The 25,847-nt window shown below is 42.0% G+C and overlaps 4 protein-coding genes across 5 annotated transcripts; 1 reads left to right on the forward strand and 3 right to left on the reverse strand.

Moving 5' to 3' along the window:
• Positions 1 to 2,525: 2,525 nt before the first annotated feature.
• LOC116161306 (insulin-like growth factor-binding protein complex acid labile subunit) lies at positions 2,526 to 4,520 on the reverse strand. Its single transcript, XM_031474620.1, has one exon. The coding sequence runs from the start codon at positions 4,461 to 4,463 to the stop codon at positions 2,568 to 2,570; it is 1,896 nt and encodes a 631-aa protein (XP_031330480.1). The 5' UTR covers positions 4,464 to 4,520; the 3' UTR covers positions 2,526 to 2,567.
• A 6,516-nt stretch (positions 4,521 to 11,036) lies between these two features.
• Positions 11,037 to 11,584, reverse strand: LOC116160998. The gene is made up of 3 exons (XM_031474167.1): positions 11,488 to 11,584; positions 11,298 to 11,429; positions 11,037 to 11,246 (listed from the first exon to the last, which is right to left on the reverse strand). Exons 1-3 carry the CDS (start codon positions 11,540 to 11,542, stop codon positions 11,089 to 11,091), a joined length of 345 nt encoding a protein of 114 aa, XP_031330027.1. The 5' UTR covers positions 11,543 to 11,584; the 3' UTR covers positions 11,037 to 11,088.
• Positions 11,585 to 15,159: 3,575 nt separating this feature from the next.
• Positions 15,160 to 15,820, forward strand: LOC116161841. Its single transcript, XM_031475314.1, has 3 exons — positions 15,160 to 15,317; positions 15,369 to 15,500; positions 15,552 to 15,820. Exons 1-3 carry the CDS (start codon positions 15,161 to 15,163, stop codon positions 15,707 to 15,709), a joined length of 447 nt encoding a protein of 148 aa, XP_031331174.1. The 5' UTR covers position 15,160; the 3' UTR covers positions 15,710 to 15,820.
• A 3,492-nt stretch (positions 15,821 to 19,312) lies between these two features.
• On the reverse strand, positions 19,313 to 25,478 carry LOC116161824 (insulin-like growth factor-binding protein complex acid labile subunit). Of its 2 annotated transcripts, none has more exons than XM_031475294.1 (2): positions 25,350 to 25,478; positions 19,313 to 21,289 (listed from the first exon to the last, which is right to left on the reverse strand). In XM_031475294.1, the coding sequence occupies exon 2, from the start codon at positions 21,280 to 21,282 to the stop codon at positions 19,438 to 19,440; it is 1,845 nt and encodes a 614-aa protein (XP_031331154.1). In that variant the 5' UTR covers positions 21,283 to 21,289; positions 25,350 to 25,478; the 3' UTR covers positions 19,313 to 19,437. The 2 variants fall into 2 exon arrangements, with proteins under 2 accessions (XP_031331154.1, XP_031331153.1); XM_031475293.1 differs by lacking the exon at positions 25,350 to 25,478 and adding an exon at positions 21,360 to 21,440.
• Positions 25,479 to 25,847: the final 369 nt, after the last annotated feature.

The following is a 25,847-nucleotide window of genomic DNA, read 5'->3' on the forward strand; positions in this document are numbered from 1 at the left end:
TAAGGATAACCAAAAAAACAATAATGGCGCAAAGATATCTTTTTACGGCGCATTTCAGCGCATACCTGAGAGTACAATTTCGTATAAAAGATGTTAAAAAAAAGTCACTTTTAAAAACGTTAAGTTGGCCTCCCCACTTTTTAAAAATTTGTTATGGCTTAACCGTAATGGCGCTAGCTTTAATTCAAGTGGCGCAATTGAGCTCATAACCAGATGTATCAAGTGGCACAAATACCGGTAGCAAAATGCGTTATGGGGGATTCCGTTCACTTGCCCCCCCCCTCCCAAATATATTTAAGGATAACCAAAAACAATAATGGCGCAAAGATATGTTTTTACGGCGCATTTCAGCGCATACCTGAGAGTACAATTTCGTATGAAAAGATGTTAAAAAAAAGTAACTTTTAAAAACGTTAAGTTGCCCCCCCACTTTTTGAAAATTTGTCACGGCTTAACCGTAATGGCGCTAGCTTTAATTCAAGTGGCGCAATTGAGCGCATAACCAAATGTATCAGGTGACCTAGTTACAAGGGACAAAATACGTACTGGGGGGGGGGGCTACGTTCACTTGGCCCACCCCCAAATGTTTTTTCGGATTTCTAAAAAACTATAATGGCGCAAGAGTTATTATCGGTGGCACATATGAGCGCATAACGAGCGCATTCATTTCAAAATAATACGACTATCAAATCTCTCAGTGGGGGGGCCAAGTTAACGGACCCCTAAAAAGGGCATAAACAGTGGACCTTCCACAGTCCACCTGTAAAACTTTTGAAAACCGCTTAGAATGCACCAAAAAGCACATAGACAGCTTTGTGCAACGAAGCTACGGTAAAAGCACTTTGAATTTATGTCTATTCAGCCTCGCAAAAGTTGCAAAGAGCCTGAAATGCTTTGTAAGGAGCATATACAGTGTTTTTCCAGAACTTCTACTATGAACTTTATGGATCCTTTCGAAGCTGTATCAGCGTTCAGTTTTTTAAAGTACCTGATAGACAATTTTTTTGTTAAAAAGCTCTAAGAAACCTTGAACTTTTTTGACCATATGAACACTTTCAGAGCTGGACTCCACTAGAAAATTTTGGAAAACCCCTAGAGCACCCGGGATAGGGCATAGAGTGCTAAGAAGCTCAGAAAAAGCTTTGCATTTTTCCTCATTGTCGGGGCATCGAATACTTTTGAAAGGTTGGGGAAGCGCCTGAAATGCACTGAAAAGGGCCTAGACTATAATTCTCGGGAAAACCTCGAAGTTATGGTTTTTTTTCAGAGTCCTGGAAAATACTCTGCAAGGGGCATAATTTGCTAGAAAGGCCAGCAAAACCTTGAACTTGGTTGAACTTACGAACTTATCCATAGTTGGACCAATCTTGAATGCTTTGGAAAACGCTCTGAAAGGTGCATATGCAGCGTTGCGCAAGAAAGGTGAGGAGGTCTTCTTTACCTTTATGGATGGTTTTGGAGGTAAGAAGGTAAGAAGGTAAGAAGGTTGAAGGTAAGAAGGTAAGAAGGTAAGAAGGTAAGAAGGTAAGAAGGTAAGAAGGTAAGAAGGTAAGAAGGTAAGAAGGTAAGAAGGTAAGAAGGTAAGAAGGTAAGAATGTAAGACGGTAAGAAGGTAAGAAGGTAAGAAGGTAAGAAGGTAAGAAGGTAAGAAAGTAAGAAGGTAAGAAGGTAAGAAGGTAAGAAGGTAAGACGGTAAGAAGGTAAGAAGGTAAGAAGGTAAGAAGGTAAGAGGTGAGAAGGTGAGAAGGTGAGAAGGTGAGAAGGCGAGAAGATAAGAAGGTAAGAAAACCTTGAACTTCTTTGAACCTACGCAATTCACCTTTTATGGATCTTTCAAAAGTTGGACCAGTCCTGAAATATTTTATAAAATTTAACTTATGAATGCTTCCAAAGCTGGACTAGTTTTGAAAGGGTTGGAAAGCGACCAGAATATCCTTGGTAGTCATACTCAGGTGTGTACAGAAACCCCAGAGGATACTCGAACTCTTTTGAACTGATGGGCTCTTCCATGGATGGACGGTTCTTAGAAAGGACCTGGAATGCTCTCAGTTTTGTGCTAGAAAGTTCTTTGAACTTATGAATCAGGACTGTATATGCAAAATATGCGTGTATCATAATGCTTCATTTAGATATCGCTTCAGCAAGGTACCTAACCTTTGCTTTAACGCAATGCGTCTCTGTCACTTGTATATTATCGTTGCGTAAGCGAGAGAGATTAAAATTATGTTGCGAGAGAACCTTTGGTATTGATTACTGATAGCCCTTGTTTCTAGGGCAACATTTTGACACTGTGTCGTAACCCTTCGCGTCGTTTGTAAACATTCGAAAGTTGTTTTCCTCATTACGTTGCGTAACAATAATAATCGCCGGGTATCGGCAAAATATTCAAAGGGCGAGAAATCAATAAAAAGTATTCCCTAAAGTTACGAATTTATTTGGGGGACGGGTTAAATCGGTAAATCTTCCAGCTCAACGCACAACCTGACAGGGGGTGTGATTTAGGGAGTGGGTTAAAACAAAACTAGGTCGGATGAGATATTTTATTGAAAGGTCACTAGATAGAGAAACTAATAGGCTGTTAACTTCCAGTATTTGCGCTCCTTGCTGTACATGCGACGGCCGACTGTAATCATGTGGATTTTGTCGAACTTGGTGCCGGCCAGTGATATCTTCTCGAGGTCGAGGAGGGCGTCGAGGATTTTCCAATCGTCGATTTGCGTGTACGCCAAGCCAATGGAGCGAAGCTGCGGCTGGTGCAAGACTGGAGGGCCGATTGTGACTAGAGGGTTGCCTTCGAGCTCCAACACCTTCAGCTTGTACAGGGTGTCCAGGAAATTGGAATCCAGCGACTTGATCTGGTTGTAGCTCAGGTCGAGGTTGTAAAGGTGCTTGCAGTTTCGGAAGAGGTCCGCGTTTATGTTTTTAATGTTGTTGTTGTTTAGGAAGAGCCGTTCCAGCACTTCGAGGTTGTCGAAGATGCCCTGGGGCAGTTCTTCAATGGCGTTCCCTTTGAAGGACAGTTCGGACAGTCTTCTAGTCGCGACAAAGGCATCCTTGGGGAGCACACGCAGATGGTTCCCATCTAAGTTGATCCCGCGCACGTTTCCCAGTCCGTTGAAGCACCCCTCTTCCAGCGTACCGATGGAGTTGTTCCTCAAGTCCAGTTCGAGCAAGACGTGTACATCAGCGAAGGTGCCCTTTTCTAACTTCTCCAGCTTGTTGAAGCCCATTTTCAGCCTGAGCAACTTACTTAAACCACTGAACGTATTCGCACTAACTTCGCTCACGGCATTATGGTCGAGATGAAGTGCTTGCAACTCCCCCAAACTCGAAAATACCCCATCGGGCAGTTTAGTAATTTTATTCTTTTCCAAGTGCAGGTACGCCAACTGCTTGAGGCTGCGGAAGATGTCCTCGTGCAGCGATTCCAAGTGGTTCTTGGACAGCTTCAGCTCCTGCAGCGATGTCAAATCGTCAAAGGCCTTCCCACCGATCGCGCCGATTACGTTGTCGGACAAAGATAGGTAGATCATTCCGTTCAGTCCGGCGAAGAGGCCGTTGGGGATTTCGCCGATTTCATTGTCTGCCAGCGTAACCCTGTAGAGCTTGGGGCAGTCCTTGAAGATACCGACGTCCAGAGAGCGTATGTTGTTGTCATCCAACTCCAAGAGGGCTAAACTGTTGAGACCTTTGAAGATTGTCGGGGGTAACTCGACAATTTTGTTGCTACCCAGCGCGAGCCACTCCATGTGAGTTTGCTGCCTAAAAATCTCTTCGGGTAGCTTCGCCAGACGATTGTCGGCCAAATTCAGTATGGTCAGGTCCTTTAAGGCGGCGAAGACGTGCTCGGGGAGGCTCTTCAGGTGATTGTTGTCCAAGTAGAGCCAGTTCAGTTTGGTCAGACCATCGAGGACTCCCTCAGGCAGCTCCATGATGCGGTTCTTGGCCAAATTCAGATTGCTCACCTGGCTCAGGCCGAGGAAGGACTTCGAGTCGAGAGTTTCGATTTCGTTGCTGGGAAGCACCAGGTACTTAAGCGAGGTTTGTTCGAACATGCCCTTCTGTAGGTGCGCCAGGTTTTTGTTTTTGTTTCCAATCAGCTGCAACTGGAACAGCGATGGGAGGTTTCCGAAGAGCGCAGGCGGCAGGTCGTCAATTTCGCACCTCATGAATGTGACGCTGTGTAACGCGGGATGATTCGCGAAAGTCTTAATGTGAATTAATCCAAGTTTGCACTCGTTGAATGTCACATCCTGCAGCGCCTTGAATTTTTGGAAGAAGGTCTCATCGAGATTCGGAAAAGTGCAATCGTGAAATTTAAGATGAGTAGCCGACTCACTGATCTGCTGCAAATCGTTCAGTGTTTTATGACTGATAGTCACCACCGCCCGATTTTCATCATCTTCAGCAGTTGCCAATAAAGGCACAGCAGACGCGATTAAAAGAAAAAGTAACGTTTTCATGTCCACAAAACACGAAGACCGATCACACACTGCTGTTGTTGTCGAACGACACCAAGAAGCCTGCTCCTCATAGTGATAACCTCTCGGCAATCAAAGCGATTAGGGAAATTGCTTAAAAAGAATTTCACAATGCGGCACCTTGACCAAATACGTCGTAACTTGTTTTTGTTTTGCAAAACCTTTACTCCGATCTTAGACGGTCATTGTACAGTAAACGTTGTATGACCTCCTCGCCTCTCTTCAGAACAACGTACCCAGAAACACACAACAAAATTTGCAGGGAATCCTGGAGAAACACAAAAAAAGTGCGTCTCAATTAATTACCTTTCTGTGTTCCTGATAAGTACATTGACTTTTAAGAAGAGGTTATCTCCAGGAGACGATTGTGGTACAGAAACCTCCGCATCAGGAGAACATAATACTTAGAAGTACAACATCTTTGAAAGGAAGTTGTGCTCATTAAAAATCTACAATCTTCCAAGCTTGTGGTTTTAATTCCTCAATTTTCAAACAGAAAATGTTGTATTAGGAGAGCTTCCTTGAGCGTCTGTTACACGAATACTGCTCACTTTTAAGGAGAAACTCACGAAAAATACACAAATTTGTATTTTGTTCAGAATAGGAAAATTTACACATGCACGGCTTCGTAGCGAACGTGAACGAAAGTATGTCTGGCGATGACCAGCGATAAGAAGAAATTTATTTTCGGAAACCGGACACGGTGCTCTAATAATTCGGTCACGTGAGCGATCACATCTACTGTTTGTGCGTGAATTTTTCCATCGTTCTAATTCATTCTAAGTTGACCTTGTGGGATAAATCAAATTTGTATACAACGGCATTCGGCAGGAAATAGGGGAATATAGTATCTACGTTATTTTAAATTTTTCAGTCAAACTCGATTATTTCTTGGAATTTGCGTATTAATTTTGGTTTGAGGTAATTTTGATATTCCTAAAGGAGTCGACCTATGAGAATTATTTGCATGAACTGATATTACATTTATAAATAAGAATCGCATCCAAGCAATGGATATTGGATATTTTGCTTTTTTGATTGGATTCTTGCATTTAATTTCGGTGGTACCATACCTTTAGTTGGGTTAACATTTTATTTAGCATTCAGAGGCTAGAGGATATTTTGGACAGAAAATGTACCAGAGATTTGTTGTATGGTGAAGATGAATTTTAGATATGAATCAAAGTTATGATGGACCTGTGAACCCAAAATTGCCATCGTACTTTTCTCTTCATTTTTATGGGTGAAATTCGTAATTCACTTCCAAGAACATGTTTACCGTAGCTCACATCAGACATCAGGCATCAGGCGTCAGGCATCAGGCATCAGGCATCAGGTATCAGGCACCCGCATCAGACATCATAACTGATGGTTCGTGTAATAAAAGCAGAAAGACCTCCTCGAACATTATATGCTCCTGATACAAAATTTGAAATATTTAAACCGAAATTTGGCTTTGAAATATGTTTGTGGGTGATTGGAACAGACCTCGTCAAGTCATTAGAAAGCGTCTAAGAAAATGGGCGTGGCTATAAAAGGGCTGGAGTGTCTAAGAAAGGGGCGTGGCTTAAAAGCGCCTAAGACAAGAGGCCGTGACCGGAAAAATCCTAGAAGACGGCTAAGGGAAAGGGGCGTTGCTGTAAAAGCTTTCGATGCCGTTTAAGAGGAAAGGGCGGGGATCTAAAATCTTTAGACAGCGTGACCAGAAGAGCTTTAGAAGGCGCCTAAGAAAAAAGGGCGTGGCTAGAAAGGCTTTACGATGCGTCTAAGAAGGAGGGCGCAGCCAAAAAAGCTTTAGAAAACGCCTAAGGGAAGAGGGCGTAGCCGGTAAAGCTTTAGAATACGCCTAAAGGAAGAGGGCGTGACTGTAAAAGCTTTTGAAAGCGACTAAGTGGAGAGCGCGTGGCCATAAAACCTTGAGGAGGCGTAGCCAAAAAAGCTTTAGTAGACGCCTAAGTGAAAAGGGCGTGGCCAGAAAAGTTTAAAAGGGCGTGGCTAGAAATGCTTTACGAGACGTCTAAAGAAAAGGCGTAATCAAAAAAGCTATAAAAGGCGTATAAAAAAAGAGGGCGTGGCTCTAAAACCATCTGAAAGTGCCTAAGTGGGGAGGGTGTGGCCACAAAGCATTAGAAGGCTCCTACAAGATTAGGGCGTGGTCACAAAGCCTTTAGAAAGCGTCTAAGAGAAGACCGTCCCAAGTGATAGACACATTCACACACACTGTCCTCTTCTACTGAGCATTCTGTACCTTGAGCCCGTTTAATTCCGTCGAAGTAATTTCAAAGCTTAGGGGGTCAATAAGGGGCTCAACAAATGGTTCACCGAGGCCGTACCATACTCGTCCATCACCTATTTAAGCGACACTGTGCTCACGAATCACGATGTAAACCCAGCTCGCACAGAAATATTTCAACGCCTTACTTCGTCTTAAACTTTTACAAAGCTTGTATCAGGAGAATATAAAGTGGAAGGAGATTGAAGGTTAGAATCCTGGTTAGAATAAACTATTAGTGAGGTTAGGTTAGAGTGTTAGTTAGATTAGGTCAGAAATCTTGTATCAGGAGAATATAATGTGCGAGGAGATTGAAGGTTAGAATAAAATGTTGGTGAGGTTAGGTTAGAGTGATAGTTAGGTTAGGTCAGAAATCTTGTATCAGGAGAATATAATGTGCGAGGAGATTGAAGGTTAGAATAAAATGTTAGTGAGGTTAGGTTAGAGTGATAGTTAGATTAGTTCAGAAATCTTGTATCAGGAGGGTATAATGTGCGAGGAGATTGAAGGTTAGAATAAAATGTTAGTGAGGTTAGGTTAGAGTGATAGTTAGGTTAGATCAGAAATCTTGTATCAGGAGAATATAATGTACCAGGAGATTGAAGGTTAGAATAAAATATTAGTGAGGTTAGGTTAGGGTGATAGTTATGTTAGGTCCGAAATCTTATATCAGGAGAGTATAATGTGCAAGGAGATTGAAGGTATAGGATAAAAATGTTAATGAGGTTAGGTTAGGGTGGAATTTGACCTAACCTAACTATCACTCTAACCTAACCTCACTAATATTGTATTCTAACCTTCAATCTCTTCGCACATTATATTCTCCTGATACAAGATTTCTGACCTAACCTAACTAGCACCCTAATGCACGGTCTGCGCTCCTGGTAAAACGTTCTTAAAGAAGGAACTCGCATTACACATTAAATTCTAGAATGTATTTGTTGGCGAGACGACATCAGAGCGCCATCACCGAGCAGTGTATACTAAAGTGGTGATTTTTTAATTTTTTTTTTCTTTTACAGTTCTACAGTTTTGGTCCGATTGTTTTCAAATTGGTGTCGTGTCGTCTGAAAGATCTTGTAACCGCGCACAACTTTAAATAAAAGACTCGATATTAGATAAGATAAAACATGAAATAATGTTTATCTTCCAACTAAGCCCTCATCCTTTTCTGTTTTCCCGGTGGAACGATGTTTAAGAACGGAACTGGTATTAGGTAAACATACAACAGTGAAGGTGTTTGCTCACGAATTCCGCTTTAATTGCATCTACCTACGATCCTGCCGCTCTAGTGCAAGGAATTTGTGAACGAGAAACGTGCTTGGGTGGTATTTTTTTACAGAAGGTAAACCATTTCCGCAGCTTTCACATTAGAATATTATAGAATTGTTAACGAATTTAAGAGATCCAATTTTTTTCAGTTAAACTAAATGCTTATCGTCTCGATTTCGACGATTTGCAAGGGAATAGATATTAAGCGTCATTGGTTCTCTTCAAAAGTCAAACAATGAAAAATGAAGTCGATTTGAGCATAAACGACAGCAGCAAGAGTTTGCTTTTAGCTTTGTTTTGTTATGTAAATGGATTCCAATACGGCTAATAATCTAAAAAGGCTTTCCAAATTACTTCATCGGCACATCATTCATAGAACGCTCAGTTGCCAGACGTCGAGAGAATAGGGTCCGATTTATCTGCCAAGAGAGACCACGCTTCCGGGATGATTGATACATAGTTTTGGGGATCATTCTTAGTTCATGGACAGCTTCCCTTTAAATTATCTCTAGAAATTTAAGATATGTAATTCAGCTCATTTTGTATAACAGTGTAAATTTATAAACTGTTTTTAAATAAAATCTTACCTGAGGAGCAAAAATCGAAGTTGGAACTATTGTCCTCAGCTCATGCCGTTTTGGGAAGATAAAGCTCCAATTTGGTTTTGCTCAGCCAGAGGAATAAAGAAGTAAACTCTAATATTACCACAACTATCCAATGGGAACAGGTCATGATTTTCATCACCTTACGACAACATACAGAGGGGGATACCATCAAGGTTGCAATTCATATATTTGCAGTTTGATACGTATTTAACCTAATAATAATGAGCGATTTGGACTGTTTGAATACTAGTCTTTGATCGGGGGGCGAGGATAATGAAATCTTCTTCCAAATCTAGGGCTCCAAATTTTTAAGCATCAAGTGAAATCTATTAGGAGAACATGAATTCTCTCATACAATTCGATGGGCGTGGTTTTAATGAAAGTAAGAAGAATGAATAACACGAAAAATGGATGATAGTGGAGGATTTGCGAGAAGAATTAGGGGCATCGAAATACAAAAGATGAAAGTAGGCGGATAACAGGAGATTAGGGAAGAGAGAATTTCAATGAAGAGTAGTAGAAGTATTATAAGAGTAGGAGTAGGAAAAGCAGAAATTGGCGCAGAAAAAGATAATGAGACAGAAGCTAAGGAAGTACAAGCGAAAAGGAAAATCAGTAGATCATTAGCGGAGAAAAAGATCTTACGAATTAGGAAAACTGCAGGAAAACCTCATTCGGACTGGCCGGCGGAATGCTTGAAATCGAGCTACAGAAATTCTCATCTCTGTCACAGATAAAAAATTATTACCTCAGCCCAGGTTCGAACACCAGACCTCCGGCTAGGTACTCCAATGCTTTACCACTAAGCTACATAGTTGGCCGCAATGAGAAGAGAAGCGGAGAAAAGAGGAAGAATAGCAGGAGAAAGGTGAAAACAGAAAGGATAGAAATGCAGTAAACATGAAGGAAAAGAGAAGTGTAAGTAAAAAGATCAGAAAGAGACTAAATGATTATGAGATATGTGTGTGCATGAGGATTATAAAAAGGATACAATAGCTGTAAGGAAGAGGAATAAAATTGAAAAAGAGATAACAGTAGAAAATCGATAAAGAAAGTGCGAAAAGAAAGAAAAAGGTAAAAAAAGAAGACTGAGAAAGAAAAATACGAGAAGAGAAAGATCAGAAAGTGACAGGAAAGTAGAGGAAATGAAAATTCTCATCTCCTCTTCAATATCTGTCCCTTCTTTTTGCTGCTATAGCTATGCTAGCATTTACGAATTAACACAATAGTTATTTACATAAAAGTAAGGAAAATTACACATTACTGGCGAGGAAAGATTGAACGGGGCCGAGTACTTTAATTTTCGAGTCAAGTAATGTCATTTTACTGACGAGTTTTGTATTAATTTTATCCGAAATCGTATTTTTATAAAAAATTTCAATTTTCATATAGAACTTTTGATTAATGTCAATCTGTCAGTGATGACAGGAATCATTATAAACATTTAACAGTGTCAAAAATGCGGCCAGTAAAGTGACAAGCGGCAGGAAACGTAGTCTGCTCTGCCTCTGTGATGGAAACTAAAATTTACTGACAGAAAGTAGGCAAGAAAATGAAGGTTTCAGAATGATTTTGGGTAAAACAATTTTGCGAATCGATCCTGTGGTCAAGGTCTGGTTCTCTTTCAATGTAAAAGAGAATTTTTTGGAATTGATTAAAATTAAAAAGAATTTTTACCTCATTTTTTTCGCTATCAATGTGTTCGTTAATGCATTTGTGATAGCTTGAATCTGATTTATTAAGCTTTTCGTTTATTTTAAAAGATTAAGTTGAAAGGTTGTGTTTTTATTCAGTAAAAAATTGTAGCACCTTCGTAGAAACGTAAATTCTAGAAAATTTTGGTTTATGTGCCAATTTAAGCGTCGGCGGATAGGCCGTTTTATTGGTTTGCTTGGTTACTATGGATTTGTAATTGGTTGATGAATCGTTAGACAAATTAAGTAGGGAAAACTGTTTAAATACCATATGACGCGTAAAGTAGAGGCCTTTTGTCAATATTGTGAGTAATTGTTAGTATCGAGGCCGAGTTGCGGTCTGTTGAAGATGTCATACTTGTTTCCCGGTCCGGTCACAGCTTAAAATCTGAGTACCATTTCGCTTGTTTTTTTTTGCAAATTTCTAAATGATGCGTTTTGGAAAGGAAAGGTTCGTGTCCTTGATGCTGAAGGTATTAGGTCAAGATATAGTTCAAAGTGAAATCCCTCGCTATCAGAACATCTCCCCCTCTAAGAATAACATGGTGTAACAAAAATCAATTTCTTTTTTCAAAAAGTCTGATGAACCGAAGTCGTCAAGGGCCATCTGTGTACTACCCCCCCCCCACTCATAAGGTAGATACGGTCATGGTAAAGTACCGCCCCCGTTTAATGAACCCACAACATCATATTTACAGGTAAAAATGCGACAGATAAAAATTGTTTATTTAAATTACATTTCTTCAAATTGCTACAACTGGCCTTTATAGAGGGCTTCCATTACAATGATTTTTTAGACAAGTTGAACACGTGGGAATGTCTCTACCTTTCTCTCTCATAAAAGAGCAAACTGGAATGGTCTGGTAATCGAAAGTGCTCCCCTCTATGGCACAATCTCTTACATATTTCGTCACTCCATTCACTACGGAAGAAGAAGAACAGTAGGAGCCGCAAGTATTCATTTCTTACTTACGATTTTCCGAATATGCGAGGCACGTGATCCCAGCATCCGCAGGTGGTTCTTCACATGTAACATGATCGAGTCCCGACCCACTTTGGCAGTTAGGGTGGCCGTTTGAGCTGTCGCATTTGTAACATTTCAGTTCTGAAATTTGAGAGCGTTCTGAGTCATCTGAAAAAGGTTGGTGTAAGAAAGTACTCACCTGCCACAACAGCATAAACCAAAAAGAGAGTAGCCAATAGTGTTTTGAGATACATGGTGAAAATACAACTTGGTATCTTATCATTTGACACACATATTTATAGTCCCCCAAGAAGTAGGCGCTAGATTAGTTTAATTTGAATTGATAATTCAAAGTGCGTGGTTCAAGTGTGGAGAAACAGTATCGTTAGTTACCAAGGGAACTCCCTCTTTGGAGGTTTACTGCCGAATTTAGAAAATAAATTGTTTGAGTGTCACGATTTTTGTTCATGGCCTTCAAGACCAGAAGCGATAGGTATTGGGACTATTAAAAAAAACTACTTTAAACATTGTGGAACCTCACAAGAATCCAAAGAATCATTAAGAATTTTGAGATCTGAGGAGTTTACCACCAAATACCACAGCACCGGAGGAAACTTACCCTTAGTAACATACATAGTATGGAGGCTAGCAGGAAAGGTTCTACTCATCCCTGGGGATGGAAGGTCTTCACTGCCCGCATAACTTTGGTTAGGTTCACAATCTCCTCTGTTCATCCTGAGAAATGGTTCCAGAGTAATTGGTTCGCGACGTGATTTTGAGCGAGAGCTTTTGTTCCAGGAACGTGTGATTGAAGCAAAAGGTCTCCAATGCGTTCTCTGTGTACCCCTCCTCAATTTTCTTCAAGAAACCGATTCTATCATCTGTTCACTTTTGTAAAGCTGTTTGGAGTCTGGCACCTTCTGGAATTTGTGCTGGTTGTAACTTCAGCATTTTGGATGTCGAGCATTTTCGAGTTCTTCTCCAGTTCTAGTTGAGCCCCTGGAGATCCAGGGTTTGCGAGGTTCGTCACCTCGACTAATCGAAGTTTCGCCCCACCTCATGGAGCTTCTCACTAACTCACCCGGTCCGCCGATATCTGGTCTGCGCATGTGATCAACAGCCCCCCTCCCTCAATTTGCGTCGACTCTGTGAAGGATCCAGGAGTGCACCCGCACGGAACCCCCTGCACCCGTGTACGGCGGCGTAGTACATCGGAGTTGGGCCCAGTGCTCTGAGGATGGGTCCTCTATTCGACCACGCATCTCCTCGACACGGCCCCCTGACCCTCAGGATTTAGGGTATTCGCGGAGGTTGTCGGAGCTCTCCAGGTTCGTGCTTGGTATATCGACCTGGTTGACGCACATCGGAAACATGTCGGCCCCGTTTAACCCCTAAGCCCTAAGAAAGATAAGGATTTTAAGGGTTACTCAAGTTTCTTGGAAAAAGTTAAGGTTCTTAGGGGTTACAGGACTTTAGGGTCCCTTAAGAAATCTAGAATGCTAAGAAACAAAAGACTCCCTTCCGTAATTCTTTATTATTTTCTCGGTTCGTTAAAACTCTTGAAACCCTTCGAAGGCTTTGAAAGAATCAAGGCATCTAGACCTTTTGCAAGCGTCTGGTTACCTTAGGAGATCCTGAAATGCTGTTAAACATCCCAGGTGTCTCTGGAGCAAGATGGGAGAATCTTGACCACGCCCATGTCCTTAAAATCCTGCTCTTGAAGACCCTTCAAAGCTTTTTAAAACTTCAGCGGCTTCGGCTAAGGAAGAAGATTTTAAATGACCCTTGGACACTATGACAGATTCTTCAGACGTGCTCATTTTTCTACCAGTCAGCTATGGCTATAAAAGTCTCTGCCTGGAACCCTTGGGAACTGCTTGGCTTTCATATGACTCAGAGAAGCTCTTCGAGACAAGTCACCAGAACCCAATTGAAGCTCTCAAAACTAAAAAGTGTTTTAAAGATTCTCGAACTCCTTAGAAAAAACACCTTTAGCGAATTTTGAAAGCCCTTAGAAATTGTTGGCGACCCTTAAAGGCTCTCGAACTCTTTTAAAGGCACTCGCCCACTCTTAAACCCGTAAAAGGTCTTAAAGAGCATTCAAAATTATTTCAAAGATATTAAAGAGTCCTAGAAATCTCAAACCCTCAAGTAATGACTTGAGATACATACCCTTAAAGGTCAGTAAAGTTTATCAATACTTCATAAAGTCCTTTTAAGACGTTAGAAGATCCTTAAGCTTACCATTGCCGTGTCCCCTCTTCCCCACCCCCAGGTCTTCACGGACAAAAGCCATTCTGAAGTGTGTAGCTGCTTCGCTAAAGGTTCTGGTATCGTTTTCGGTCCCCCAGTGTTTGAGATGCTTCACTTTGAGGTGCTGCCATCAGAGCGGTGTTCCTTTTGCCTACCAGCTTTCAGCGCAATCTTGGTAGGTGTGTTGTCTGGTTACTTAGAGCTCCCAGGTTGCCCCACTTCAGCAGATAGAAGGTCAAGTTGCCTAGCGCCTCCTGGTTCCTGCGTCACCTTTTTCAGCCTCGGAGAGTTTTTATGCTCTCCAGTACCAGGTTCTCCGGGAGTAGCTCGGCCCCGTTTAACCCCGTGCAAGCTCGTGTCCACGACACGAGAGCGGGGCGGGGTAGCTCTCTTTGGTTGCCACCAGTCCCTGTTCCATAAGCGTCACTTGCGCTCATTCGCTTAGGCCTTTCCCCTATCCGCCACCTGGGGACGCACCTGGTAGAGTGCCACGCACAGGCACTGTTAAAAACTTCAGGCTCTTAGAAGTCCCTCTAAGTCCCAAGAAAGATACGGTCTTTTAAGGGTTACTCAAGTTTCTTGAAAAATGTTAAGGTTCTTATGGGTTACGGCACTTTAGTGTCTCTTAAGGAATCTAGAATGCTAAGAACCAAAAAACTCCCTTCCGTAATTCATTATTATTTTCGCGGTTCGTTAACACTCTTGGAACCCTTCAAAGGGTTTGAAAGAACCAAGGCACCTAGACCTTTTGCAAGCGTCTGATTACCTTACGAGATCCTGAAATGCTGTTAAACATCCAGGGTGTCTCTGGAGCACGATAGGAGAATCTTGACCGCGCCCTTGCCCTTAAAATCCCTTCAAAGCTTCAGCGGCTTCGGCTAAGGAAATAGGTTTTAAATGACCCTTGGACACTATTACAGATTCTTATAAGACGTGCTCATTTTTCTGCCAGTCAGCTATTGTTATAAAAGTGTCAAAGTCTTGAATTGCTACGGCTCAAACGTTTTTAATCACTAATTGTCTGGTAAGGGTTCTAACTTCCTCTTGGAGACTTCTGGAAGATTAATACATATCTTTACGGTGTAAAAACTGCTAAAGCTCTCGCAGATTCTTTAAGACTCTTTGCAGTTCTCTTAGGCTCTCTATCTGGGACCCTTGGGAACTGCTTGGTTTTCATAAGGCTCAGAGAACCACCTTTAAGCTCTTTGAGACAAGTCACCAAAATCCAATTGGAGACTCTCAAAACTAAAAAGGGTTTTCTAGATTCTCAAACGCTTTAGAAAGAACTTACAATACACTTCGTGGATTTTTAAGGCCCATAGAAATTGTTGGCGACCCTTAAAGGCTCTCGAACTCTTTTAAAAACCCGTAAAAGGTCTTGAAGAGTGTTTACAATTATTATTTCAAAGATATTAGAGTCCCAAAATTTTCATTTAGTAGATTTAGTTGATTTTACAGAATAAATGTTTGGATGAACAAGGTGCAGATGTGGAAGGTGGAACCATCCAAAGTTAATGAACAAAGATCATGATACTCGAACAATTTATTTTCAAAATACGGTAGTTAACCTCTAAAACGGGGTTCCCTTGGTAACGATAGTGTATCGCCACGCGTGAACCATGCACTTTGAATTATCAATTATAATTAACCTAACCGAACTCTTGGGGAACTATAAGTATATATGGGTGTCAAATGATAAGATATCGAGTTGTATTTTCACCATGTACATCAAAACACTGTTTGTTACTCTCTTCTTCGCTTATGCTGTTGCGGAAAGTGAGTACTTTCTTACTTTTTAAAATGACCTACAACGCTTTAAAACTTCAGAATTGAAATGTTACAAATGCGACAGCTCAAACGGCCACCCGAACTGCCAAAGTGGGTCGGGAATTGGTCATGTTACATGTGAAGAACCACCTGCGGATGCTGGGATCACGTGCCTCGCATATTCGGAAAATGGTAAGTAAGAAATGAATACTTGCGGCTCCTACTGTTCTTCTTCTTCCGTAGTGAATGGAGTGACGAAATATGTAAGGGATTGTGCCATTGTGGGGGGCACTTTCGATTACCAGGCCATTCCACTTTGCCCTTCTATGAGAGAAAGAGGTAGAGACATTCGCACGTGTACAACTTGTGCGACAAATGATTGTAACGGAACCCCTCTTTAAAAAAGATCAGTTGTCAAATTAGATTTATTGAGCATTGTGAAAGAATGAAGAAATTGTAACATTTAATGAGTTTAAATAAAAAATGTTTGCTGACATGCTTGAAATGGCGAATAGAGGTTTAACGATTTCCTCCCCTTCCAACCCTTCCGGCGCAGGAGTCACGACATAAACAGCTCTCCTTATTCACCACCACTTAGTTTCACCCACCAACCTCAAGGAGGAACGACATGGCGAATGATCAAATAAACTTTTATAAAGGAATTACTGAAAGTACCTGTAAATATATAGACCCGTTTAACGGTCTATCATCTACCATGTGCGTCTCTACCTGGTTAAGGCTGGAAAGATGGGCAAGAACGGAGCAGGCACTTGGTGGTCTGCTGAGCTTATCTTCCATGTCACTCGGAAGAGGCTCCACCTATCAGGGAGCTGGCTGAATGGATGGAGTACTGTTGAATGGTGGGCTTCCTCTCGTGGCGTGGAGCAGCACGAACACGAGTGGAAATCACCTTCATCTGGGACTGCTATGTGGCGAAACTGGTAGAGCGGTTGGAAGGACCACGTTTGCTCTCTCCGAAAGCAGAGGAAGCGTTAGTAAGCGACCAGCGACAGCGTCATATGTGTAAAGCTGAGGAACGAAGAAAACACCTTGGTGGAGCTCAGACCTTTAAGAGGCTCGTAAGGGGTTCGCTGGTTTTTTAATGCGAACTGAAGTTTCTGTGGACTGGTAAGATCTCAAGATCGCTCCGCGCAGGTATAAGAAGCATATTCGAAGGTCTAAGCGAGGTTCATGGAGGCCCTTCAAAGACTTCGTAAGCTCCTTTTGAAAGACCCAAGGTAAAAAGCTGGAGCTTTCATGCGGCAGATATACGTCTATCGCGGTTGAATCTCTGAGGACTTCGGACCTAACAAAAGGAGCTACTCGGCTGATCGGCTGAAAAGTAGCTGCCCGGCTGGTTACCGAGGGATCTCTGACATGGGCGCCCATTTAATAGTGCAGGAATGAGGGCGAGATATTCTTCTGCATAAGGGCCTGGAGCTCTTACATTTGTTGCACCTCTTTAGAGCATCCCTGGGTTTAGGGTATATCCCCGAAAGCTGGAGAAAGGTAGGGGTTGTGTACCTACCTAGTCTGGGTCGTGCCAAATATGAGGTTTCTTCTAAAAACCGTGGAGACCACTACATCTATTACAACATGCTTACAGGCAGGAGAGGGGAATGTCTGCAGGTTGGGAGAGGGGGGAGTAGTCTTGGGAGCGTTTCTAGATATCGAGGATGCGTTTAATAACACCACGTTCGATTCAATTAGTGAGATAGATCCAGGACGACGGATATGAGCTCATCTCAGTTACTAGAGGATGTCCTTCGGGTGATGTGTCTGAAGTTCGACGGGCTCCTCCGCACTATGAATGGGGACGAGACGAGATCGTCATAACTGGAAAGATTCCAAACACCGTGAAAGAGCTCATAGAACAATAGACAATAGAAGGAGAGCGGACCTGGAGGGATTTTACACTTCGAGGACGTCAACTGGGTCTGATCAGGTGAGGGCCTGGAAAGGGCACATTGAGTGTTAAGTTAAAATGTTAGAGGTCGTCGTCTGTCAGTTCTTTTACTTGAAGTAGCACAGAGACAAGATAAATTAAAGACATCGTAACTGTTAATTAGGTTTAATCCGTAATTAAAATTTTTGAAAATAAACTCTTTTTCATTTGCAATCCACACAAACTTTTACAATAAAACCGTCATGGAAGAAACAATCTCCCTCTGCAATTAGAAAGAATGCGGGCGTACCACAATAGTCAAATGGCATTTTACCGATTTACGTACGAGCCACCGCATAAATGGCAGTACTCGGCACCGATTGGCCACGCAATCGCGGCCTAGTATTATGGTCCAAATGTCCTGTGGTCTGTCAGCGGCAGTAAACATTCCAAAACCCACCTAAACCAGTAGAACTTTCTTTGACAATGTAATTAGCAAACTCAATTCCAATTACAAATAATTGACGGCCGAACGTATAGTTTCACAAAGGCTAAATTTTAATTAATCATTTCGACAACGTTAAATGTAATTAAGTCGGTCTTCGGACCATGCACCCAACGGCAGCATTTGCGCCCCCATTAATTGGACCAATAAGTTTCGTGACTTATAAACAAAAGCGATATTAAATTACGTATTCAATTCAATAATTACATATATATATATATATATAATTATATATATATATATATATATATATTTATATATATATATAAGATTACATTTCACATTCCAAGTCTTTTTTTTTCTAACAAAGGTTGCACCTTTGTCAACGGGTATGCTTGACTACCAACCGAACGCTTTCTTTATCAGTAAAATATTTATTTCGTTCATTTAGACTTTCTCAAAATATAATAGATCGAGCCCAAGCATTTGTGTTTATATAAATTACGAAAACTGCGTGAAATATGTATCGTCCGATTATGAGATTCATCCTAAAGGCTCGTCAATTTGTTTTGCACCCTGTAGTCGACTTTAACAGACTATTCGACTTTAACTGCCGTCTTTTTGCGCATTATTTTTAGGAATTAATTTTATCTTTCATGTCTTATTAAAGGTCTCAACGAAAGGAACCGTTTTCTATACCAACTACTGCTGAGGGGGTTAGAGGGGGTGGGGGCAGTAGAACTGTTTTTATCCTTCATGGTACTCTAATGAAAGGTCTCAACGGAAGGAATTAATTTCTACCAACCATAGTCCTCCTTCTCGACCCCTTATCGCGATCGGATATATTCCCTTATACCTCCAGAACGGGTTGTCCGAAGAGGGTACCCACGAAGGGCGATTGGGACTTCTGGAAGAAATATATCCATTGGTGATTTCAAAACTTTAAGAGCGAATATCTCGAAAACGGTTTGTCGGAGGAAAGTACTCTCACAGGCAACATGAATAGACAGCACGAGACATCTATTGGTGAAGTCAAAACTTTCAGTGCAAATATCCGCAGAATGGAGTGTCGGAGGATTTTGAATGTATTCCAGGCGGTCTTTAAATGTTTATGTGTAAAGAGCCTCGTCCCCTTATAACCCAATCATTTCCTAAGCCCTCTCAGAGCGGTGCCACGGCACCTTCAGCACCTACCTAGTCATTTTGATGAATTGGCAACATCGATCACATGAGAACGACATGTGGACGACGCACTAACTGGATTCCTGCATTTGCCTGCTGCATGTCCTACTCTCAAGCACTTGCTCACGATCTTGTTCTCCTTCTTCAACGACCACTGTTGAGCTTTAAAACAATTTGAGCCCTTATGCGATTTCTCACAAAAAATGCAACTGCTCACATCACAATTCACTAGCTCTACTGCCGATGGGATTTTCTCTGCAGTTCTTTTACCTTCTTCTTCTTGTGAGGCACGAACTAATATCCGGAACTTTGTTAAAGATGCAGGTGTTTTTGAAGGGTAGATATTTAGACCATACCGGGGACAACAATATACCAAAAGGTCGCAGTGCAGGAACCGACAGCGACCACCCTTAGTACAATAATAATAAAAATAAAAGGTTTGATCCTACGTGCCATTAAGCTAGGTACAGTTAAAGACAAAGGATAAAAAATATTTCATTCCTCAGCAGGCAAAACCAAATTATTAGGCTACCTACATGACTAGAGCTCTCAGTAACTGACCACAGTACAATTAATAAACAAAGCATTGCATCTTAGCCTAAGGTCTTAGATTCGAATCAGCTGCCCAATTCTTCAATGCGACAGTCCACTAATTTCCATACGTCACCATCTCTTCTATAGGAGTGGCTCTCGAAGGCGATCGCGTCAATGTGACGTAGACCTGCCCCTTCGCCCGCCAGATCCGCTCCCTCCAAAGGACCACCTCTCAAACTGACAATGGCAGTCTTCGGAAGTTCCGCCAAACAGTCGACGGATTCGAGCGGATTCTCGTCCAGGTCCAATTTGTACACCGAGCCTAGGCCCTTGAAGGCCTCACCATCTATCGTTTTGAAACTATTCGACGCCAAACCCAAGCGCTTCACGCATTTAATCCCCTCGAACGCACCCGGCTCAATTTCCTCAATTTGATTCGCATTCAAGAGGATCTCGTCCAGCGCTCTGCTGTCGGTTTCGCTAGCGAAACTGCCCGAAGGTATTTTGCTGATTTTGTTATTGGAGAAGTTTACCTTGGTAAAATCCACCAGTGGGGCGTAGAGCGCTTTAGGAGGAAGTTCGATGAACTCGTTGCTTGCCAAGTCCAGCACCCCCAATTCTGGATTCGTGTTGAAGATCTCCACGGGTAAATTCGCGAGTTTATTCGAACGTAAGATTAGGGAGATGAGACTTGGTAGGGCGGAAAGGCTGCGTTCGTGCAACTCCTCGATTTGGTTGTCCTGCAGGTATAGGCCTACAAGGTTTGGTAGTCCGGAGAGGGTGTCCTTTTCGATACGTGTCAGTGCGTTGCCGTTCAGGTAGAGCAGAATTAGATCTTTCAAGCCGTCGAAAGTGCCAGCCGCAAGGTCTCGGAGATTGTTCCCATCCAGGTCCAGCCTTTGAACCTTTGGACACCTGATGAAAGCGGCCTGCAGCCTCTCTATTCTATTGTCGGATAAACACAGTCGATGGCGGACTACCAACCCTTGCATGCTGTCAGAGTTCACTTCAGTCAATGCGTTTTCATTCAGGTACAGCTTTTCACAGTCACAACCCTCAAACGCTCCAGGTTCGATGGACTCGATTTGGTTGGATGATAACACCACTTTTCGCGCAGATACGCGTAGAGTCTGACGCCTGAGGATCGCGAGGTCATTGTGGCTCAAATCCAACACGCCGCTTCCCATTTGTAGCCCTTTGAGCGCCGACTCGTTAATATCTACAAGCTGATTAAACGAGAAGTTCACCACGTCCATCGTGAATCCATAGAGCAAATTGGCCGGTAGCACGCTGATCTTATTGCGCGACACGTCCAAGTGCCTCAATCTCCTCAATGGACTAAAAATATCGGCAGGAAGCTGTTGCATCTTGTTGTCTTTCAAGATGAGATGGCCCAAATTCTCCAAGTCCTTGAAATGGAACCCGCTGAGTTCGGCGATCTTGTTGTGCGAAAGCTCCAAGTTGAACAACGAGCGCAGGTGGTGGAAGACCTCCCTTTCCACAGTGCCGATGCCATTATTCTTAAGTATGAGGACGCCAAGCTGATCGAGCCCGTCAAATGCGCCATTTTGAAGTGAGCGTATGTCATTGTTGGATATGTTCAGACTGAAGAGCGAGCGAAGGTCGCTGAAGGATCCCTCCTCTATCTCCTCGATGGAGTTGTTTGCGATCTCGAGGTACCTGAGATTCTCCAGGGAGTAAAACGCGCCGCAGACCAGCTTCTCCAACTGGTTGTTGTTGATTCGTAAGTTCTCCAAGTTGGTAAATTGATTTTCGAAGAGGGTGACGTTTCCTGGAGGTGGAAACGAAAATTTACTGGACGCGATGGACATCGTTGTAACTTGCTCCTTGTTCGACGATGAGGACACCTTCTCCATGAGTTCCTTGAAGGATTGGAGTTCTTCCAGTGTTAGCGGTTCGTCTTCCATTTTCCACCTACAAAAAAAGAGAAGGTCACCAGTTGCACAGTGAAAAAGGGCCGTATTGCGTGGTACATGCTACTCACAGGAATTTTACCTTCCTCGGCTTTGCAGAAGCTTTATTTGTGTCTGCCATATTTTGACAGCACCGACGGGTACGTGACGTACCCTTCATGACAGGACGTTGCTAGCCAACTGCTCATTTGCTAGTTGTAGCTTAGTGGCCATGAAGGAAGGCCATGGCCAAAAGAGGAAGAGATTTTCTCAACTACTCAGTCTAGCCATTTTCACTAATGGGACTAAAGAAATTAAATAAACTAAGCAGATTTAAAAAGGCGAAGGGGCATATGGCAAATGTCCAAATTGACAAAAATCTTCAAAGAAACCAAACTAACTAAAGTGTAGAAGAGGCCGAATGGGAAGAATAAGAGGCGAAGGAGGCTAATAATAAACCAAGACCGGATTAAAAAGGACCAAAAGATGATTAAAAATTAAATAATGAGAAACTAAGAAAGAAACACAATGAGAGCGCAACTAAAAGGAGACCAAAAGAAGCTAAAGATTTGCTAAAGTGACCAGGGGAATTAATGGGACAAGGAATATGTCAAAAAGGCCAAAGGGAATAGGTAAGAAGGCCCAGGAGACAGACGAAAATGAGACAAACAAAGCAAACAAAAAAGAACTTACTGGAATGACTTAGCGCAAAATAAGTCTAAGCGTGAAAAAAGCGATAACAACACAAAAGTAAAAAGTAATAGACTCAGGAAGAAAAAAAACCACATGACACAACAGAAACAAAGTCAAAAAACACAAAATAGATTTAAAAAATTTAAACTTGAATCAAACAAAAGAGTAAGCTAAAAAGTCTACATGGCGAATAAAGAAAGAGTCTAAGGAGACTGAAGGGGAAATTGAGACCAATAAGAAAATAGGAGTTCACGAGAAATCAAAGACGAGAAGGACACTGAGACCACCAAAAGACTACAAGGTAAAGGAGAATAAAGAAGAAAAACCTAAAAGTAGATCAAAAATCAAAAAATGCCCAAAAATATAAAGAACAAAGAAAAGACAAAAGGAAAAAGGTTACGTCCTAAAATTAAAACAAAGGAATATTCAAAAACAACAAGAAAAAACATAAATCTGGTTATAGAGACAGTGAAGCTATAATTTCGGAGACTTAATACCGACCAAAAAGATTAAAGGGGCAAAAAAAGCAGTAGGAAATAGACGATCTAAACCCATTATGGTTTAAAAAATAGTTTTCAGAAAAGAGGGGGTTTGATCTTCCGTACGGGGAGGTTTTCCATACCCCCCCCCCCCCGACCTCCGACCACGTTCTCCTACTACACAATTTAGAACCCTCCCCACTGTAGCATAATTTGCCGGTCCGTGCGGCGCAGTTCAGTTGAAGCTGGACTGTGGTACTAAAGGTTCCTGGTTCGAATCCGGGTTCGGGTATGGATATTTGCAAATGTATAGTGAGTTGGGTTGGTAGAGCAGCCATGTCTAAAACCTCGCCCACTCAAAAATAAAGGCAAAAATAAATAAATAGAATAAATAAATAATCTTAAACAGAGGAAAATTATGAACGTAGTACCGGGGGTTCTGAGGGGTATGGATTACCCTCTCGAAGAAAATAGGAAATCCAAACCCATTATGGTTTTAAAGTAATTTTCGAAACCTTAATCTTCTTTACTGGGGTGCATTTTCTACCCCCGGTACTGCGTAATACCATTGTATACTAATAAATATACAATGGTAATACCCTCTAGAAGAAACTAAAAAATCCAAACTCATTATGGTTTTAATGTATTTTTTGGGAAAGGGAAGCTTTAATCTTCTTTACTGGGGGGTTTTCCATATCCCCAAGACCCAACGGTACTACGTTCTCCCACTACACGATTTAGAACACCCCCACTCCCCGCAGCATAATCTTAAAGATACGAAAATTACTATCGCAGTACCGGGGGTTCTGGGGGTATGGGATACCCCTCTTATAGAAAATTGAAGACCCGTTGTAGCCTTAAAGTAATTTTCAGCAAAGAGAAGCCTGAATCTTCTTCACTGGGGGTATTAGACCCCTAGGTAGTAGGTTCTCCGCCTAGACGACTTAGAACCCTCGTCAATGCGAAATAATCGCAAGCAGAAGAAAATTACGAACGTGGTACCGGGGCATCTGAGGGGTATGGAACACCCCCCAGTAAAGAACATCAAAACTTCCATACTCAGAAAATAGAAGATCGAAACCAATTATGGTGTTGAAGTAATTTTCGTGAAAGAGACTCTTCTTTACTGAAGGGGGGGGGGGTCCTCCGGTACTACGTTGTCGCCCTACACGATTTAGAAACCTCCCCACTGCAGAACAATCTTAAAGAGAGGAAAATTACTAACGTAGTACCCCCAGCAAAGTAGTTCAAAACTGAAGAAAATCAAAACTTCCCTTTCCGAAAATTACTTTGAAACCACAATGGGTTTGGATCTTCTATTTTCTACTGGGAGGTATTGGAATACCCCCAGACCTCCCGGTACTACGTTCCTAATTTTATTCTCTGTAAGGCTATTCTGTAGGCGGAGAACCTAATACCGTGAGAGGCCAGTACCCCCCAAGTGAAGAGGTTATTGCTTCCATTTCCCGAAAATTACTTTAGAACCATAATGTGTTCGGATCTTCTATTTTCTACTGGGGGTATTGGAATACCCCCCACTCCCGCCGGTACTACGTTCGTAAATTTCTTCTCTTTAAGACTATTCTGAAGTGGGGAGGGTTCTAAACCATACTGAGGGGTGTGAAAGAAGTAAAAAAGATTAAGGTTTTTTATTTCCCGAAAATTACTTTAAAGCCACAATGAGTTTGAATCTTCAATTTTCTACTAGAGGGTATAGTATACCCTCAGATTCACCGGTACGGCATCTTCTGTTGGGAGTGTTCTCAATCGTGTAGAGGGAGAACGTGGTACCTGGGGTTCTGGGGGCAATAAAGTAGGTCAAAACATTCCTTTCTCGAAAATTACTTTAAAACCATAATGGGTTTGGATTTTCTATTTTCTAGTCGAAGGTGCTCCATACCCCTAGAACCCCCGGTACTACGTTCCCCCCTTCGCCATTTAGAATCCTCTCCACTGCAGAATAGCCTTAAAGAGAATAAGATAAGAAGATCCAAGCAAGTAATGGTTTTTAAGTAATTTTCGAGAAAGGGAAGCTAATCTTATTTACTGGGAGGTATTCCGTATCCCCAGATCCCCAGGTACTACGTTCGTAATTTTATTCTCTTTAAGGCTGTTCTGCAGTGGAGAGGATTCTAAATGGCGAAGGTGGGAAAGTACTACAGGGGGTTCCATACCTCCCAGACCCACCGGTACTACGTTGTCGCCTTACATGATTTAGAAACTTTCCCACTGCAGAACAATCTTAAAAAGAGGAAAATTACTAACGTAGTACCGGGGAGTATGGAACCCCCGTAGATCAAAACTGAAGTAAATCAAAACTTTGAAACCATAATGGTTCTTCCCTATCTAGATAATAACAGCGAAGATGAAAACCATCATGGTTTTAAAGTAGTTTTTTGGAAAGGGAAGCTGTAATCTTCTTTACCGGAGAGGGGGGGGGGGGTTCTATGGCCCTAGACCCTCCGGTGCTACGTTCTCGCCCTACACGATTTAGAACCCTCCTATCTACAGAATAAAATAAGAGCAAAATTACGAAAATAGTACCGGGGGGGATGAAATAAAAGATCCAAACCCATTATGAACTTCAACTACTTTTCGGGAAAGGGAAGTTTTGTTCTTCTTTATCCCCCAAACCCCCCGGTACTACGATCAGTCCTACACGATGTAAAATCCTTTGCACTGCAGAATAATCTTAAAGAGAAGAAAATTACGCCCCCCCCCCCCAGCAGAAAATAGATCATAGCTCCCCGAAAAAGAGATCGGTATATGTGTTACTCTTTTAAGCATATAAGCACGAGACTAAAATGGGGAATGAAACAGCTCCTTACGCGCTTCTATCAATGACTAATTTGAAAGCATAATTAGGGCAAACGTGTGAAAAGCAATACGACATGCCAGTGTTTTAATTACCTTTTAATTTTTACGTAGTTGATTACAATTTACGGATGAACTCACTACAGTTAATTGTAATTGTTCGAGTGCGCTAACCTCAAACATTTAATTCTGGAGGGCGACGTCGCCGGCGGCGACGCATATTGGGCGATCAATGTTACGTCATGGTGGCAGTGACATCTTGTGGCATCTCCGGAAATGATTGGCGAGGGTTATGCTCGTGAAATGTTCGAAAGGTCGCTTTCGCGTTATTGATTTTCTTTTCCAACTTAAGGCAATGTTTATACAGTGTGGTCATTAGGTATGAACGCACACACGTAATCAGCAATGTTCCACATTTTACAATACGACAACACCTACGATTCATTGAGGGCAAAAAGGAAAAGCAGTAAAATAATTAGGAGAGGAACGCATGTATGTAGAATTAAAATATATCGGCATACGAACTATCGGAGAAAGGAGACTAGAGGGAGGGATAATTGGAAAAAAAGAAGGCAAACGTAAAGTAGGAGATAA

This window comes from Photinus pyralis, unplaced genomic scaffold (genome assembly GCF_008802855.1).
Source record: "Photinus pyralis isolate 1611_PpyrPB1 unplaced genomic scaffold, Ppyr1.3 Ppyr1.4_LG10, whole genome shotgun sequence".
NCBI classification, from domain to species: Eukaryota; Metazoa; Arthropoda; class Insecta; order Coleoptera; family Lampyridae; genus Photinus; species Photinus pyralis.